General features: G+C 40.0%; 1 protein-coding gene across 6 annotated transcripts in view; it reads right to left on the bottom strand.

The window, feature by feature from the left end:
- B3GNTL1 (UDP-GlcNAc:betaGal beta-1,3-N-acetylglucosaminyltransferase like 1) overlaps positions 1-19,850 on the bottom strand; it is a 95,633-nt gene that overhangs the window by 16,173 nt on the left and 59,610 nt on the right. For all 6 annotated transcript variants that reach the window (XR_011741838.1, XM_071816663.1, XM_071816662.1 and 3 more), the window contains 3 exons: positions 17,892-17,987; positions 11,559-11,683; positions 4,205-4,340 (listed from right to left, as the gene is read on the bottom strand). Coding sequence is in view for 5 of the 6 variants with exons in the window: in XM_071816663.1 (XP_071672764.1) it covers positions 4,205-4,340; positions 11,559-11,683; positions 17,892-17,987 (357 nt within the window). In the remaining variant the exon portion in view is untranslated. The remainder of the gene's footprint in view (positions 1-4,204; positions 4,341-11,558; positions 11,684-17,891; positions 17,988-19,850) is intronic.

Below are 19,850 nucleotides of genomic sequence, written 5' to 3' on the forward strand. Positions count from 1 at the left end.
TGAAGAAGGGGACAGCCAGGAAACAGAATTTCCCTAAGAATACTGAGATCCTAATAATTAATTCATAAAAAACCCCTACTACTTGAATAATTTTTTTCTTATGTTGCTGTTTAGCAAAAATACTGAGCTTTGGATTTTTGCCTGAGCTGTCTGGAGACAAAGCATTATTTTAACACTCACCATAGAGATGTCTGAAGGAAAAGAGACACCGTGGCTTAGGTGTCCTTTTCTCTTTTAACTTACCCATGATTCAAACCCAGACTGTTTTCCAAACAAACTAAAGGAATAATTTGTTAGAGAGCGTGCACATACAGAGGCTGCCGCTTCCTGGAATTGCCAAATTTTATTTTCTAAGAAACAATGCTCTTTGGCATGCAACGTATTTATACTTTTCAAACAGCCCACACAAACTTAGTCTGTATAAGAAATACAATTGCTTTGTTTATCCGGTTCTAAAAATACTAGAAACATTCTATTTTGAAAAAGAAGTTTTCTTACATGCCCCAAGCTTGACAGGTCAAACTAATTAATTCTCTTCCTGAAGATTTAGTAGAGTTTTTTTCATAATTGCAAAATAACACAAGCTGTATGTAATAGGGGGTTTTTTGTTTGTTTTTATTATTTATTCTAGGAGTATGCCTATCAAATTTTCTACAGGTACTTAGTGTCAATTTCGAAAATAACCCTGCTGTGACTCCGCATTCCAACCAAAATCGATTTCATGACATCTAATGAAATCCTAAGTCTCAATAAAAGGATGCAGCAAGAGGGAAACAGAGCACAGGTGACATTTTCAAGAGTCTAAACTGACTTAAAGTATAAAAACCAGCTGAAATAAAATTTAGACAGTTAATGTATACAGGTCATTTTGGCAATTTTACCTGCATTTCAAAGAGCATTAGATCTTTTAAGATCACACTGGTTTACACAACTGGACCTTCAGAGGAGAAAATGGGAATTATATTGATGTAACTCATCATCACAGAATCCCAGAATGTCAGGGGTTGGAAGGGACCTGGAAAGCTCATCCAGTGCAATCCCCCCATGGAGCAGGAACACCCAGCTGAGGTTCCACAGGAAGGTGTCCAGGCGGGTTTGAATGTCTGCAGAGAAGGAGACTCCACAACCTCCCTGGGCAGCCTGGGCCAGGCTCTGCCACCCTCACCCTGAAGAAGTTTCTTCTCAAATTTAAGTGGAACCTTTTGTGTTCCAGTTTGAACCCATTACCCCTTGTCCTATCACTGGTTGTCACCCAGAAGAGCCTGGCTCCATCCTCCTGACACTCACCCTTTAGATATCTGTAAACATGAATGAGGTCACCCCTCAGTCTCCTCTTCTCCAAGCTCTAGAGCCCCAGCTCCCTCAGCCTTTCCTCACACGGGAGATGCTCCACTCCCTTCAGCATCTTTGTTGCCATCATATTTTGTCTTAAGGGGCATTTGGAATTGTATTTTAAAGGTGTCTGTCTTACACAACTGATGAATTAATATCCCAGGTCCTCCATTTACAAGACAACACTAGATTCTACTTGTAGATACAGAATGATACTGAATCTCTAGTGTGCTCATCATTAACAGAATATCTGAAAGCTTAAATCTTGTTAAGACAGTCCTTAAAGGGTGAGACAAGGAAAGTTTTTTTATTGTTTTTAGGGCTGGAAAGGATGAAGCAACAACTATTTACAGCCTTTGTTCATATGGGATTTTAGAGTCTTTGGCAAGAGTTGAAGTTAGAAAATACCTGAAGGATTTTTAAGGAAAAGCGTAGCATGGAGTTTAACTAGCCTCTTTTTATCATTAATAACTTAGAATAAAAGGAAATCTGCCATGAATGACCTACTGCCAATTTTATTCATTTATTTCCTGAAACTCCAGCAGCACAATCCTTTGATCAGCACATGGAGAAACCAGGTGTTTTAACCACTTCTACAGCCTTTGGCCACTGACTTACTATAAAGCATAGCACTTGAGCTTCAGTTCTGACTGAAATGGATAGACTTGGGATCTCCCGTTTGGAAAAGCTGGGAAGTTACAAGGGCAATCATAATGAGCTGCATAAAACCAGTGCTTTGTCACTACAGAGAGCTAATTTCTGCTCTCACTTTGGATGATAGAAGTCACTTTCTGAACCTATTTATCTGCATTAGTTATTGAGAAAACCTCTGAATACTTCAGAAAACATGTCAAACTTAACAGATAAAGTTTGATTACTCTTACAAGGTATTAAGGATCAGACTGTAACTGCATTTTAGCAGTAGTTTTCTGCAGTACATTTGCTTACATTTCCACCTGGCACGTAAGCTTGCTAAATGTGTCTGGTCTAGTATCCAGTAATGAATGGGTTAATGCTCAATGTAATACTTCAATATCAAACTCAGGCATACTGGAATATGTGCAATTGTAACCTTGACAGAAGCAAAATAGCATCACGGCCTGCAGCACTGCCAAAGCAAACGTTATATAAAGGTCAGCTGGAAAGAACGTCCAGATTCAGTTAATTAGAAGCACACTGTCACTGCTAGCGTACCGGGAATGAAGGTTGTTCCTCACTGAGAGGTAAGCTCTCGTTCTCTAGCGGAAAAATAGAAAAAAAAACCAAACCAGCGATATTATTTTTCTCTTGCCCTTTCTATAATCTCTGCAGCGACATCTGTTAATTACCATTGTGTTTGCTGAACAGGATGTGAAGCCCTGAGTGAGTCACTTACAGAAGTAGGTGGCAAACGTAACCTGAAGCTAGAGAGGTGTTCTATCTTAATATCAATCTCCATTTTGGCTTGGCACAAAAAAAGGCTAAAAATTAAAACAAAATTCCAACACCGAAGATGGTGAGACACTGCTGCAAAAAACAACATAGTCTCGTCTTCCCGTAAAATGTCAAAAATCCCTGCTTTGCACACCACTGCCAGACAAGCTGCCATCTCTTCCCTTGGATTCTCACCATTTTGTAGCCAGAGAAGTGCAATGGCTGCTAGTAAGGTAGTGGAATTCACAAAGTGCTCTTTAAAATACTAAGGAAAGAGAACATTTTCATAAACCCCCCAAAGTCATGTGCACAATACACCACATGACCAAGGTCATGCAATACATTAATGGATGGTTCTGTCCTCTTGGAGTGAAGGAACTGATTGGAAACACGTAACATTTTCTCTTACTCCATGCAGTGCAGCCACTGCCACATGATGGCAATGAAACAGGGATGGCATTGGAGTATCAAATTCAGGCTCAATTTTTGTGTTATATATTTACTGTGTGTGTGTATCCCATGCCTAGTCAGTAATTTCAACTGTGGATACACAAATTTATTCTGTTTTCTTTTTATATGTGTGTGGTCTGATGGCCACTACATTAATCAGGTTTATATATATTTGTCATTTTGTCTGCCCATCCATATTTTTGAGAAAACACATTTGGTAATAAAATGAATGTTCTGTGGCTCTTTATAAGAAACAGCCATTTGACATCAGGCCTAAGGCCTTTATCTAACAAAAAGTTATTATGCAAAAGAAAATGCTATAAAAGATATTTAATCTCTCAGACAAACCTCTCCTGAGAAATATCAGCCATTGCCAAATATAAGTAACCTCCGCATTTTCAATTGACTGTAAATTAAATTACATAGTCATATACAATAGTTTCAACTCGCCTGTTCACCCCACCCCCCACCCCTATTTTTAAACAGTCAAGCTTTTCAAAAGGGAGTTACAGAACAATTCCTCACAATACAAACCAGGCTGAGCAGCACCTGATAGGGACCTGCCCACTATCCACTGAGGAACCATGCAAATTATTCTGCGTGTATGAATAATCCTGGACAAGGTGGGTTAGTATTATACCATCCAAATAAAGAGTTATTTGCTCACCTTGGGCACCTGGCTACTACTACCTGGTTAGTTATACAGTAGCAGGCTATAAACAGTCATATATAACCTATTACTATGCTTACTCACCAGAAAGCAGGAACATGGGTACATATGTTGCACTATGTACATACCGCACACTCTAAAGAAAGTAATATAGCATTTTAAAAGAAGAAATACATTATGCAAAATATTAAGAATTCCCCCAATTTGTATTAATCATCGGCTAGTACTTTGGGGACAAAATATGCAAATTTTGCTACATGACATTAGAAGCGGCAAGGAGGCCTATGAAAGAGGAAGGCAGTGTTTTTGTACAGATGTTACCCACTCTTAGGAGCTCACCTTTTTCTGATTAGCTGGTGACAAGCTTCTGTAGAGCTTCTTGCCTTGCTTGCCAGCATTCCAAATGGTGAATGATGTCCAGGAGCTCAGGACTCTGTCTTCAAGAAACTTGACTCGGTGATTCCAGATGGTTCCCCTGGAGAGTTAGAAAAAGGGTGGATTTTAACACCTGAAACTTTTAGCATTATTATATACCTCTACATACATACTCACATACACCTGACCAAACATATTCGCACATCATACAAAAAAAACCACCAAAACATTATATTAGAAATTTCCAAGGGAAATGTAAACTGCTGTTAGAACAAACAAACTCTGTGGAAGTTCTCAGACAAAAATCATTACGATAGATTTGAAGCTGTAGCTACACCACTATTATTTTCAAGAACCCTAACAGAAGACCACAGGAAGATGAAAAACTGTGTCTACAGTAATCACATTCAACACCAACAATTCCAACTGCCCACCAACGCACTGTTTGCCCACACCTAACGTCTAATTGTCTTTCCTTTCTACAAGCAATTCGTCAAATAGGATTTTCCATTTGCTTTATCACGACAGAACACAATAGGCTTTCTAACAATTGTTCCAACTTGTCCTACAATTTGTAATACATCTTTTGATCCAGGAAATTAGATACTGAAATTAGTTAAAGCATTAACAGAAAAAAAAAACTAGTATTTTTCCTGTGAGATCCTAAAGCTACCTATGGTTTTCTTTCTATTATGAAGCATGTAGTTTTTCCTACCAATCTACCTTTCTCACAGTTCAAATTTGAGCACCACAGTCTTCTGACTGTACCAAGCTGGTATGGAACTTAAAAGCCAAAGCACTCACTGGATATATCTTCTGCTTCAAAGAAGGTTTCTGATTCATGAGTCAGCACAGCTACAGTAAGCTGTTTCTGGTCTGCAAATGCAGCTTGCCTTTTTTACTGAAAAATCAAAATCCATTCAAGTTTCCTTGATGTTCAGGATCTGAAGTGCCCAGATGGGCAGATAGTCAGGAAGAAGAGCTGCTCCAGCTCTGCTGCTGTCAGTCCTTCTCACCAATGAACCCATCTGCTGGGTTGCCAGCCACAGTTCTGACTCCATAATCCCATATGCATTACACCAATTTTGGTTCTACTACAAAACCATTAAACATGAGTATGATTGCTAGAGATACCTGATGATCTGACATTACTGTAACATCTGACCTCTATGAAACATTTTCCAATTTTTCCTTTTAGTAGCAGATTATCAAATTTCACAAAGCCCTGTAACAGATACAAATTTACTACTCCAAATTACTCTATCAAGTATACCTCTGAGGTACAAATTTGAGGTTATTATGGTTAATAGGTAACTTAATTTCACAGAATCCCAGACCAGCAGGGGCTGAAGGGACCTCTGCAGATCCCCCAGTCCAACCACTGCTCATCCAGGGTCACAGAGGAGATCACACAGGTGGGTCCAGGCAGGTTTCAGTGTCCCAAAGGAGACTCCACACTCGCTCTGGGCAGCCTGGGCCAGCACTCCCAATTTGCTCCCAAAGGTTTGTTAGCAAACTTTTCTAATATTTTAACATAGGAATTTCATGGTTTTATTTGCACTGTTCCTTCACAGCCCTGAGTTATAGTTTGAGAAACATGCAACCCTCACAGTACCAAGACACATGGATTCTTGCTGGAATTATTCGTTAGCTCCAGGGAGCCCCCTGCGCTTCAATGTGTGATTTTTGAGCACAGCCCAATCCCGCTTAGCACTTCATCATTGATTGTGGTGTGATAACTTGGAAAGAACTTCACACACAAGTAAATGTACCCAAGAAGAACAGCACCTCCACATCGAGTTTCCACGCTGGTTTGAGGCCTATGCCCGTGCACCAGCACTTTGACTAATGGAGGAAAAAAACCAACATCTTGGATTTTATTGCAAATCTCTTCTAATGCAACCACAAGCTGCATTCTTACCGCAAAGCTTTAGCTGCCGCTGGCATCCTTTGACACTTGCCTTTTTCCATGCTCATTAGAGAATACTATATTCCCAGCAGGAAAGTTAAAGGAAAGAAATATGAAGGTCAAGTATTTTTCCAGGATCACTTTACTGGAAATTTTAGAGCTTCTGTTAGCTTCTAAGAAAGCAGATTATTGCTTTACACGTAAATGGAAAGGATTTTAAACTGATTTTACTTTGAAATGTGACTTCAGAAGGATAATATTACATTCCAGAGGTACTCAAGAATCTGTTCTGTTGACTTGAGTGACACAGCCAAGTTTCTTTTCCATTTGACTTTGCAAAGTTAAGAAAGCTGAGGGAGAAACAGGCAGCCTTACATGGCATAAAAGGAATTATCAACTAACTTCTAGTTGTGGAGCAAACGCTGCAATCTGCGTCCAGGCACAGAAAATGTTTCTATTACTCATGGAAACATCCCAGTACATTTAGTATTGGCTGCTTCCAGACCGTAGACATTTGCTGTCAAGGTGATGGGTGCCTGTGGTCCACAGAAGTCCCTATAGAGGTAAAATTCAAGCAGACCAAATCTTGTTACTGGTAATCACCCACGGAGATTTCAGACTGAAGCAGATTTACTGACCCAATCTTCTTTATAAATGTTATATTGAGAAATGCAAGTGGGGAAAGCATTTAAGGGAACTGCACTCAGAAATAAAGGGATATCAAACTCTTCAAACTCCAAATTAATTGGATCACTGTTCAAACGCAATAACGTTGAAGCAGAATGTAGCTTACGGAGTGTCAGAAGAGAGAGTTTCAGTTATCCCCTTCAGGTTTCTGGTTAACCTAATTTGCCACATTTTTTGATGTTTCCAGAATAGATCACTGGGATTCCTGCCTCGGGGGATAAGGAAACACCATTTTCCCATCCGCTAAGAGCCAGTGCAGGTGCAACAGACGGGAACTGTAGCAACGTGCAAAGGATGATTAAAGAAAATGCCTGAAACGATCTAGAACTTGTACAAACCACTACTCAGAGATGATTCTCACAGCTATTCTCAGCTTTTGAATTATTCTTCATAGCCACCAGCAAAACTTAGGAGGTAATATTACTCTGCATCGTGTCCCAAATAAGGCTGCTTTTCCTACCCACGGCAGAAAGGATTAAAGCAAACTGATTCCCTTTAGTATCATTTCCCAGCCTGTATTCAGTTATCATGATTTTCCCCAGCCAGAAGCTGGGATACAAATTCTTCTGATTGCAGAAGGTGGTTCCCAAATCCTAATACTACTCCTTGACCCAGGTTCTTTTAAGTACATTATTTTCCTCACTTCTTGCATTTTCTTGTCGCTTGTTTACAAAATAAATGTTAGACCTAAACACTTTTCTACCAGGAAAACCATTCTTGAGAGTTACATAATCCTAAGCTCTCATTTACCATGGCCCCTCAATACTCATCAGTTTTGTAGTCTGGAAGGAAGGAGTCAAAATTCTGCAGGAGTGAAATGAGAGTATTCATGCGGTGGGTGAGAACGACTACGAAGTGTGTTCCTCAGTCCCAAGTAGTTATTACCATACCATCCACCCAAGTAACATAACAATGGAGCTCTGTTAAAATGTGTGGTGACCTACTGACTGAATACAGGAGTCAAGAAACATCTGCTCTCCTCCTATTTTGAAATGAAAGATAATGTGACAATAAAAGCTATATGATTTAATGTCTGAGCTCAGTTAAACCTCGCCATATTGTTCGACTGCCTTTCCCCTCCTTCCCCCAGTGAGGCTACATAAGTGAATCAACAGAGCAAAGACAGATGTACAAGTACTTGAGAAATGCACAAATACAAGCCCAATATCCTAAACAGTTGTGGAATTTCTAGGCATTGATTACCATCCACAGTAATACTATAGATCTATAAATCTGGCCTCTCCTATATACGCTGGTCCCACACGCTACTCAGGTAACACCAGACAGGAAGAGGAGCTATTCGAGTCAACAGCCTCTTCCAGTGTTTTTTTATTCATGGCAGGATAGGAGAGTTCTATATTATCAGTGAATCTCACCTGATAGATAATCCAGAGGTGGAAAAACAGAGAACATTTCAATCACAGTGAGAGCTGAAAGAACAGATTCTTTATAGTGAGTTTTGCACGCAGAATTCAAGGTCTGTACAATCCACAGGAAATTCAGAAATGAATCCCATTTGAACCTTGACCATACTGGTGAATAAACTGATTTTTTTTTTTTTGTCGTTGTTGTTCTGTTGAACTTCATATGAACTTATTAATTGCTGGACTATATCGTCCCACTGAGTTATTACATTTACACTGTTAATAGGTTCTATTAATGTCTGAGTTCATCTTCAGGTCGTGGGTCATTAACTGAGGCATGGTTTGCATTGTGGCCTATTTTTCATGAAAGGCTTATTAAGAAAGACAGAGACTATCAATGTTACTGCCATTTACTTTTCAAGAATCTAATGAGGTCATTAGTTTCCATGTTTAATTGAAGTGCCAAATGCAAGCATAGAAGATAAAAATGCAGTTGACCTCATCTTTATTTCAGTTGCACAGGAACACGTTCCGCTATTTCTCTCTCCTATTTTTGGCTGGGTGTTTTTGCAGGAAACGAAGCCGGCATTCCTGCGCGCATCAGCGCCCGAGCCCCAGACCTCCGGGTACCTCTAAAACCACCAAATGTGCGTTCCAGACCAAGTGCCTGTTCTCCTGCACTTAGATGACACTGGAAGCTTCTAGTGCCTGAAACCAGATGGTTTCAATAGATTACGTAAGTTGGGTTATTTCTGCAGAACAAGCTCTTACAATATTATACTCATTCCAAATACATGGCATATGAAATTACTGTGAGCCTCGTACACTTCACATTTTCTGCATCAAAGGGAATTGCCTGAATCTCAGACAGAAGGTACAAAACTTATTTTCCATGTGTATTTAATTTCTCTCAACCAAAAGCCTGTCAATTGCTACAAGAATTAGCTACATGCCCCAACTGCCTGTCTGCATGAGCAACATTACCTACAGACAAGTACGATGTTTTATTGCTCCTCTCGCTCCAAGCTTTTATCTCGCAATGAGGTACATTGTTTTATAAACAGTTCCTTTTTCTCCCCTGTGGCAAGATAAAAATCTATGAATTTTACAATGTTTTTATTATACATTAAGCTTTCTTGCTACAGTACTTTTCACTATAAAGGCAGCTCTGATGTTGCATCAAATCGGTGTAACATAGCTATGTTGCACAAAGTACACACAGCCCCAGGATAAGAGTTGCAATGTGAGATTAAATTATTTGGATCTAAGAGGTACAATATGTGGGATTTCATATTGTAAATTCTTGGCTGAAGAGACTGTTTCTCAAAACTTGTATTGCTCATTCCCACTGAGCAGGTATTGATCACAGACTTGAGATGAAATTGCAGGGAGAACATTTACGTTTCAGTTTGCACCTAATGAAATCTATACATAGACTGCACTTCACTCAGATTCTGTCACACACCCAAAACATTTAATAATGCAGTCTGATGCCTCCAGGGGAAGGGAGAATGCAAATAAGATTTTGTTTCCTGCTTCACAGATACTTTCACCTCTCGATATTTGTTCCAGAAGGATACTAATCATAGGAAACAACCTAAAAAAAATCATTAGTGTTTACAATTATACAGACTAAATAAAAAGAACTAAATGTCTCTTGCCAAGTACTTTTATATATATCTTAGGAAGTCTGAAAATGCAAAATCAGGCATCTTTTCCCCTGAATGGTAATGAAAGACACTCATATAAACTAAAATCATCCCACAATAGGCTACAAATGATGGTTGTCTTTGCTGAAAAGATTCAATCACGCACCTTTGTATGAAGGAGCCCTATTAACCAGCTCAACGTTACTACTGTCCTGGTTTTGTTAAAAACAAGAGTGGTTCTCTTTTAGTGATTCTTCTTTCAGCTCAGTTCTTCTAGGTGCCTGTCTAAGTCTCTCTTCCTTTCCCCTTATCTTTCCAATCTAAAGGAAGGGGTGGCAGGGAGTGAGGGGATAACAGGGAGTGTCTGCCACAGTTTACTGCCACCTTTCCTTAAACCTTGACACTACAAGCATTGTTTTGATCTCAGACAAGATATTAATTGGTCTAGGCTAACTCTGAAAATTCGAAGACGAATCAGGCCCATGGCGAAAGGGAATACACCTCAGAAAACTGCTCATCAAAACTCACCGTAAGAAAGAAAAATTTAAAAAAAGACTTCTAGAAAAGGTAGAACACACATTAAATAAGGTGGGATGACCAAAATACAAATTAGGAAAGACACAATTTAAATTATTATCTTAAACCTTTGCTAACCTCTTTTTGCTCAACACACACCTGACTCTCGAGAAACAAAAGCCAACCCTCACAGCTTAACGCACCAAACAGGGGAGCAAGCCAGTAAAAAGAGATGTTACACAATCTCGTATTTGAAAGCTTGCACAAAATATTATTAACAGTAGTACCAACAAAAAATCAACAGGAAGACTGTCTAGTCTGAATTCTTACACACAAGAAAGGCACCAATCCGGACATGCAAACAGCACATCTGAAACAGCTTACAGAATTTCCACATTCTCGCAGGGTGTTGTAATTCAGGGTGCTTGTGCCACACAACCTTGTAGATCTGAATAAGCAACAGCTTGCAGTAAATTCAAAACAAACTCTTTTCCAAGAATGAGATGTTTTCCCACAGATACCAGCAAGAAGCTTCCAAGAGTTCCAGCATCCCATGATGCGTGGCTCTAAAGTTTGTAACTAACTGCCAAAATGATTACACACTAAAAGAGGGGAAAAAACTCACAACCTGACATTCAGACACTAATAAAAAGGAAAATGAGTCACCTCATAATGGTCTACAAACAGCACTGCTGTAATGCAGTCCCCATAATGCTTCCTTGCTCTTACAATACCTATTGCAAAATTATTTCAAGAACAGTTGCAAAGATGAAAAAATTTCTTAGAATATTTGTCAAACGTTCAAGTGCCCGCACTAAAGTTCCTCACTAAATCACTAACACAGGTCCGGGGACAGTGTATGGGGGACAAGATCTGAACCAGACATTTCAATTCATAATTTCAATTCCAGTATTACAGTATGTTACTCAGAAGCAAACTATAGCAAGAATGAACAGAAACAGGAGGATACTACCAATGTATTATGTTGTACTTGCTTTTTAGCCTTAAAAACCAAACCAAAAAAACCCACAAAGACCCCAACAAAACACACCACCAAAAAAACCCCAGATAAACAATTAAACACAACTTGGTGATTATTTTGCTGTGTCACGTCTCAAAGAGATCAAGCATCTTTGCTGCCAATCATCCAAGATGAAGCTAATTTTTAAGTTCTACCAAAAAATGCAACTTACTCTAGGACGGCATGAGTTGCAGCCTGTGGATGGTATCGGTACAGCAGGAGGCAATGGTTTACTCGAAAGACTTCACCGCCCATTTGGATATGTTTATAAAAGAACAACAAATCTTCTGGAACACCCTGGAAGAGAAACAGTTATTTCAAACCGGGAAGTGACCTGAAAAACTGAAATACATTTCTTTTTGTAAACAGTATTACAGACATGAATAACAGGGGCATAAACTTCAATCTCAATTTTAGGTATTCTGTTTCAACACAGAAAAACAGTAAAAGTTAAAAAAAATAAATCCACATCAGCACAGTTTCTGAGTTTCTTCCATAATTAAGAAAAGGAGATTCTCTAATTAAAGTACTAGACACAAAATCCCTCTGTGCTTTCTTCTGGCCTTTACTTTCAAGAGCAAGCCAGTTCAGGGACTGTTCTCCATACCAGCACACCAAGGGTTCATGTCAGACACAGTCAGGACTGGGCAGCCAAGGGGTTGGGAAGGGGAAGAGAGAAGAGACAAAAAAAGGCTTTGAATCCTGGAAAACAAACCCAAAACACTCAACTGAACATACGTATTTTGGGAGAAATCAGAACCAAAACCAAGCTCTGTACTTTGCAGCTCCAGACTTCACTGTACGATAGATTGATTTAAGACACTGAACTGGGCCACACTCCCAGATTCTGAATAAACTGGATTCTGATCTGGCGGCTTGTTAAGGGCAGATATCTGTAGCTATCGCTTGTAGATATTTGTCTGACTTCTAGTTTAAGAACTGTGATGCAGAAGAAAACTTTTAGAGAACAATTCATGCTTTATGTGAACCTACCTTGAAAGCCACAAAAGAAATCTGGGGGTAGCTGAAGCAGCAGAGAGTAACCACAGTCACCAAGGATATCGGAAAAACCACAACCTCAAATACTATCATTTATCTTCTAGTCCTTTCTATATTTTTCTTATTCTGGACTTTAATGGAAATACTGAGAGTCAGCAGCAAAGTTTAAACCTTTCCCTCTTTTCCGGTCACGTACCAGACTGTGTCAGGCAGGGCCCAGATTTCATAGCACATATCAACTTATTGCTGTAGTCATATTTTGATTCAGAGGTATGATTACATCACATACATACCTGCAAGTCATTTTCTTTTGGATAAGCATTTACATTATTCAAGATAACCCTTAATATGTACATTAAAAATGAGAGTTACTGCAGAAGTAAAAGGCTCTTTCAAAATGCTGCTTGGTTCTGAGCGCTCTTGGCATTTACCGGCAGAAATATTTTCAAACTAAGTACTCCCAGCCCTGGCAGGAGCAAGTGCCTCGTCCAGCTCCGCAGTGGCCTCCCACATCGCAGGGAATAGCGCTGCCACGTGTTCCTCAGGGCAGGAAAGATGTTGACCATGCTATAGATCCTGTAGGGATGGGACTCTCTACGGCTCCTGAGCGCGTTGAGTTTGTTGCAACACGAGAGTTTTTATTCCCAATTGAGACATATTATTGGATCCAGATGGCATTTTGAATACCAGGAACCTTTGGCCAACAACACAACTTTCAAAGAAAAAGATGTTTAACCACTAAAGGGATATTTTAATCTATTTTTGGAAAATTAATATCCATAGCTAAAAGTATCAATTAATAATCCAGCATTTCATCAATAGGCTGCCACGTAAATAGTTTTCAGCATTAATAAATACAATTAAATTGCAAAGTTTAAATGTTACTGGACTACATACAGAATTTTCCACGTTATGGGCAAAACCCAGCCCCACGTGCGCGGCTGTGCTAGGGGATAAACTCATCGGCCTCCTCACTCAAGGCTGCTGATTCCAGCTCCCAGGGCAAAACAAGCCTGCCCCTGCTCCATTCTAACCTGCATGCACTAGCCATATGCTAAATCATCGTCCACTTTCCCATATTACTACAAAGCAGGTGAAGGATTTGTGTTTACCGACTACTTTGGTCAGGTATCACTTGCTGTGCTGATGACTGACTACAGTGTCCTCAACACATCTATTTGGCAAGGAGGCACAAATCACCTACAACTACAACAAAGATGAAGGGGAAGTCAAATAGAAGAGAAGCAGTAAATTCTAAATGGTATTTAATAATAGACTAGCAAAAAATGTCATTAGACATAGGATAGGGAGTAAGTTTTCAACTAGCTTATAAAGTATCATTATCTTTGTCTCCTTTCTTTCCTTTTTAGATCAAATACTGATCTTTGTTCAGCCAAAAATACTAATTTCTGTGTTCTATCTAGATTTTTTTCCCCAGAGCATCTTCACAGGTTATTTGACAGACTGACCATATTTTAATCATGTTTCAAAAAAACAAATTCCTACTTAGCCTTTTACCTTTCAGGCCTTATTCTAACCGCTTGCCTTTCTGGAGAGAATGACATTTGTGTGCTCTGGCAGAGAAAAATGGAAAAAGGCATTAGTTAGCGCCTAACAGCCTACAAAGTTATCTTAGCAGCATGTGCTACAGTCTCCCATGCACCAAAGGATATTTTGACACCTCCTCAATTCTTGCTTTTTTGGTGACCTTTTATCGCAAAAATAGATCAAAACTGAGCTCCAGGCATTTTGTTCAGAGCCACAAGTTTGTATTCAGGCCAGTGGCTTATAATATGCTATTCCATCTGGGGCTCATTAAGAATAATTTGCCCCTGTTTACACTTTGAGATTAGTTTAGAACTTTGAGGCTGTCACTCTATTTTTAGTTTTCATAAACTTTAAAAGGAAGGTTAAATACCGAGGTGACAGGAAATCTGGATCCAAGTTGTGGTAAGCTCTAGAGAAAGAAACAAGCATGGCATGTTACAGTTGAGATGTCAAGAATAATACTGCGTGAATAAAGCCAAGACTATACAATACACCACATTCACATGGAGTGGAGTCTGCAGGTCAGAAATGCTCATTTATACAGTTCTTATTGTACACTAGATTTCTTAGAGCATTTACCTAAAGCAAGAAGCTAGTTGTTTTAGCTGAGAGCCATGACACCCAGTGACTAGAACAAAAGGACAATATGCTGAAAGAGACAAATAACGGGTCTTCCCAGTGATCTCCATTTGGACATTAACAGCAAACAAAATCTGTTGTCCATCTGAAGAACACATTTTGGTAGAAGTACCCAAGGTCTGTTCGCTACAATTGTGAAATGTTGGTTTTGTATGCAAATCAAAGTGCACTGCCAAACATATGAAGTAATAGCTTTGCTTCGAGAATAACAGACACCTCTCCTACCACTGTGCATGACAAAGTCCCCTGCTTTAACATGATACAGTTTCAAAAATCTGCTTTTTTCAATAAGGAAGCACTGCACTTGATCTGAATCAGCTGGATAGCACAGAGATAATTTTTTAGGAAGCTAAGGGGCAATAAAGTCAGAGATGTGGTTCCCCAACTCTCCTCCTGGCAGCAGCCACTGTTTAAAATGTCACTTGCAGATCTTGACCAGAAAGAACTTCATTTCTGAAAACATTTTGTAAACATTAAAAAAATCTGTTTCACATAAAGCCTGGATAGACTGAGAGATACATGCATACCTACCTGTAATTAAAAAAAAAGATTACATCATAGCTTCTGCATTTATATTTTATCAGTCCACCATACTATTAACATTACTATCAAATCACAATTTCTTCCATAGAAGAATTATCTTCCATTTGTTCTAAGCACTGAAATACGAAGAACAGGTGTTTGGATCTAATTCCAAATGAGAAATGCAGCTTTTTGGCATGGAAACAGTTTAGCAAACGGAGACGGCTGAAACGTGGAGATTTGTTGGCCTGTTCCTGTGTTTACTTGCAGCAATATGACACTCACAGGTCACACTGTTAAATACTAACCCAAAAATGGAGATGGAAGTGATCAAATTAATAGTCATTAATACAGTCACCCCAAAGGTGATGAACCCCTTGCCCTGTTGGGCAGAGGGAGAAGACTTGAGACAGCCCCTGCCCTGTTGCTGTCGGGCAGAGGCAGGGGACAGAAAAGATGACGAGGGTTGGAAGCGAGTTTCAGCTCGGGGCCATGGGCAATCCCCCTCCCTGCCTGCTTTGCTTCCTCAGGTGCCCCTCTGTAATACGTTTGAGGCCCCAGATCTTGAAGAAGAGGTAGGTGAGGATGTGGTGCAAGGCCCACCTACGAGGTCACATAGAAAAAGGCAGTTGACCCCATGCCTCAAGACCACCTCAGATAAGAAAGAAAGAAGGGTAATTGTAGTAGGTAATTCCCTTCTGAGAGGGACGAAGGGCCCAGTCTGCAGAGCTGAACCTCATCATAGGGAAGCGTGTAGTTTACCTGGAGCCCGGATCAGGGACATCAGCAGGACACTTCCCAACCTGGTGCACCCAATGGACTACTATCCACTGCTGATCTTCCAGACAGGTGGGGAAGAAGCTGCATCCCACAGTCTGAGGGGAATGAAAAAAGATTTCAAGGCCTTGGGACGGATAGTAAGAGAGTCTGGGGCTCAAGTGATTTTCTCTTCCCTCCTTCCAGTTTTGGGTGATGATATGGGAGGGAATAGAAAAATTCAGTCCCTAAACAATTGGCTACAGGACTGGAGCTATAGGCAGGGCTTTGGGTTCTTTGATAATGGCTGGTTTTACAAGACACCAGTCCAAACAGTGATACGTGGGAAAGGTTTATCTCACAGGGGCAAAAGGATGCAGGGACAGGAATTAGCAGGGCTCATTTGGAGAACTTTAAACTAGACGCGAAGGGGGATGGGGTTGTAGCTGGGCTTGCATCAGTTGGGCATCACTCCAGAGTTCATGAAGGTTGGGAGGTCTCTCATACCCCTGGGGTGAAATCGGTGTGCTCAGCTCGCTCTCTGAAATGCCTGCACACCAATGCGTGCAGCATTGGGAATAAGCAGGAGGAGTTAGAAACCTGTGTTAGGGCAGGAGATGATGACCTGGTGGCAACTACGGAGACATGGTGGGACAGCACACATGACTGGAATGTGGTCATGGATGGCTGTGTCCTTTTCAGGAAAGACAGGCCAGCCAGGCATGGTGGTGGAGATGGTCTTTATGTGAGAGAGCAACTACAATGTATTGAGTATTGTCCAGGCATGGATGAGGAGCGAGTTGAGAGTCTATGGGTGAAAGTTAAGGGGCAGGCTGGCAAGGGTGACACTATTATGGGCATCTATTATAGGCCACCAGACCAGGGTGAGGAAGTTGATGAGGCCTTCTACACACAGCTGAGAGCAGCCTCCCAATCACAGGCCCTGGTTGTGGTGGGGGATTTTAACTTCCCTGATGTTTGTTGGAAGGACCACTCGGCCGGCAGCCACAGTCCAGGAGGTTCCTCCAGTGCCTTGACAAGAACTTTGTGATGCAAAGGGTGGAGGAGCCGACTAGAAGAGGTGCACTGCTGGACCTCATCCTCACTAACAAGAAGGGTCTGGTTGAAGCAGTAAAGGTTGAGGGCTGCCTTGGTTGCTGTTCTATTGTTGTTCTGTGTTTTAGCTTGCTTGCTTTCTTGAGCTTACTAACAATGCTCAAGAAGTCAAGTCAGACATTCTTCAGAGAATGAAAATACAATGATAAGTAATAATAAAAAAAAAGAAATAAAGAGCATGGGTCAGAGAATGTATATTGTATTGGGAGCCAAGCATCATTCCCAGCTCTTCCACTCACCCACCATTTAATTAAGGGCAAATCCTTTCACCACTCTAAACAATTCTGTTTGCTGTCCACTGTCCCCTCTAATTATATTTTCTTTGGCAGCCCGAATAATAATATTTGTGTATCTTGATATATTTGTATACATGCGTGCTTATGTCTCTAGGTATATACAGATGGCATGGCACAGGAGGGCTATGAAAAGAATAATCCTCATAATATGTTCTAGTTTAAATAATAAAATAGGAAACAGCCTTATAAGATGTTTTGGGGATAATATTAAATGAAGTATTTAAAAGAAATTCAGAACCACCCATTCTATCTCTAAAAATCTCACCAAAGCCACAAGCAAAACTCCCCAGGTCCAAACTACACAGAATGAATTCAAGTGCGTCTGAATTAGATCTGTTTGCCAACGTATAACAGATTTATCAACAAACCCCATCTCAGTTGCGTCCTTCAACCACCACAGTTATCCCGAAACAACTGTAATTGTTAATGGCTGCTCTTAAAAAAACCAAAACACCAAAACCAACACACACACACAACAAAACAGGCATATGGTATGACCTAGATTTTTTTTAGACCTCAGTTTTTATCTATAATCCTCTGTCTAGTGTTTCTTAATAAAGGTTTAAGGCTTTCAGAGGCTGTTTGACAAAGAGACGATTCCTGGGCTACATGTCACCTGCAGCACTCACCTTTCCACCCTCATCAAATTTTCCCACATGAAAAAACCATTCTCGAGAGCAGAACCAGGTTGGCATGATCACAGTAGGTCCATGGGAGGTAAACACCTAGGAAAAAGGTGAAAAAAAGCAGTCTTAGTCATCAGAATGTCAAAACCAGCATCTGCTGGGGAACAAATTAGACCTTACGCATTCATCTGAAATCCTGCAAATCCTTATGCCTATACTTTCAGCAATTTTAAGCACTGAGATACGCAAGTGCTTAAAATTTAGCATGTGCTTAGTGTTTAAAATGGGTGTATACCAGCATCTTTGTGGTGTCACAGCCCAACAGATGAATGTACTTCCTGCTTCATATTCCATACCTTCTATCATAAGTTGCAAAACAGGAAGAGTACTTGAAACTTCATTTCAAATTGAGAGAAGGATACTGGAAATGACACTTCTATTAATAATGGTGATGTTGATATTGCAGAGAAGAATCTTCTTAAACTTAACCCTACAATTGTTGTGCAATGATTTTCCATTTTATATTCCTTATATGAAGAACTTTAATTGATCTTTTATTTCTGCCAAAGACACTTCAATCTTAATCAAGCCTGGAGAAGTAAGATGCAATTTATTTTAAACATGACCAGAGCACTATGGATTTGCTATTCAGTGGTACCTACCTTAAAAGGTTGTTGGAAAGAAAATGCTTTAGGGACTTAAAAGGGAGTGGCTATTAATTTCATCCTCTTGACTAGTGACAGCCAAGAACTATACAAATGCGTCTTTGCAGCTTTAAGCAAACTTGTTGTAAACACAACTGTGAAAGAAACCAGAATCTGGATTATGGAAGGTAAACTGGTTCGTTCTTTTATTACAAGATGAAGTATCCAGCCAAACAAGAGACTGAACTTGTCAAACAGAATGTGCTCAGTTAAGCCAGGAGACACTGCCTGCTTCCAAGAACTGCACAGAAAATAAAGAGCACGGCCTGGTTTAGGAAGGCAGAAGAAAGAAACCTCACAATTAGTGCCAGTCTTCAAACACTAATGAAAATGTTGATCTTACGACCACATGATTTTATAGCTCGCTATGGTGATAATATTAACCCTCCTGTATAGTTGGAATTTTTACACATCAGCGCACAAACGTAAATTTTATCACGTGTATTTAAGCATTTACATATCAAAGGTGCTTTTCTTGATTTCAACCTGGGATAGAGCTCCTCAAACTCTTCTTATATCTGGCAACTTCCATTTACACAGATAAACAGAGATCTAAAATGCAAATCCTACACACCAGTTCTATACAGAAACTTAGAACAACTCTCCAAACAAACTGGATTCAAAATCTAATCAAAATTCAATAGTTAATCTATTCCCACTTTTCTTATGGCATAAACCATCAGATCAAACACAGGCATCCACTTCAGGGCAAAATATGCTCCACGCAGTCTCCAGGAACGTAACGATAGAACCTGTAAAGGGGTCCTAGCGTAACTCATCTCAACATACACACTTTAATTTTAGTCAGAATAATCCTCTCTCCTACTGGCAATGACTTAACACATTAGCAGTTTGTTCAGCACTGAAATACGCTGGCTTCAGAGACGTTAAATGTCAAAAACTCCCCACAAAAGTCAGCGGGAGCTGAAAGAGTCAAAACTGCCCCAGAAAATCAGAGCAGACATGGTAAGTCAGGACGTGGTTATTAGCTCCACACTAATTACAAGGTCAATTGAGTATGGCCTGAACCAAACAATGACCAAACAGTAATCCCAAAAGAAAACAACAGTAGGGAGAAAAGCTAGGCTAGAATGCATTGCACTGAATCGCAATTCCGAATGAAAGAAAATCTTCAAAAGGAAGTCCTGAGCCTATTGGAATACGTGAAATGTGTTTGGAGAGGCCAGAAAGCCATTTCTTCAGCACAGGCTGGTTCCTCAGAGAACATAATGCACTTAGTCTTCAGGATGTAGCTCAA

This window comes from Patagioenas fasciata, chromosome 18 (genome assembly GCF_037038585.1).
Source record: "Patagioenas fasciata isolate bPatFas1 chromosome 18, bPatFas1.hap1, whole genome shotgun sequence".
Classification (NCBI taxonomy): domain Eukaryota; kingdom Metazoa; phylum Chordata; class Aves; order Columbiformes; family Columbidae; genus Patagioenas; species Patagioenas fasciata.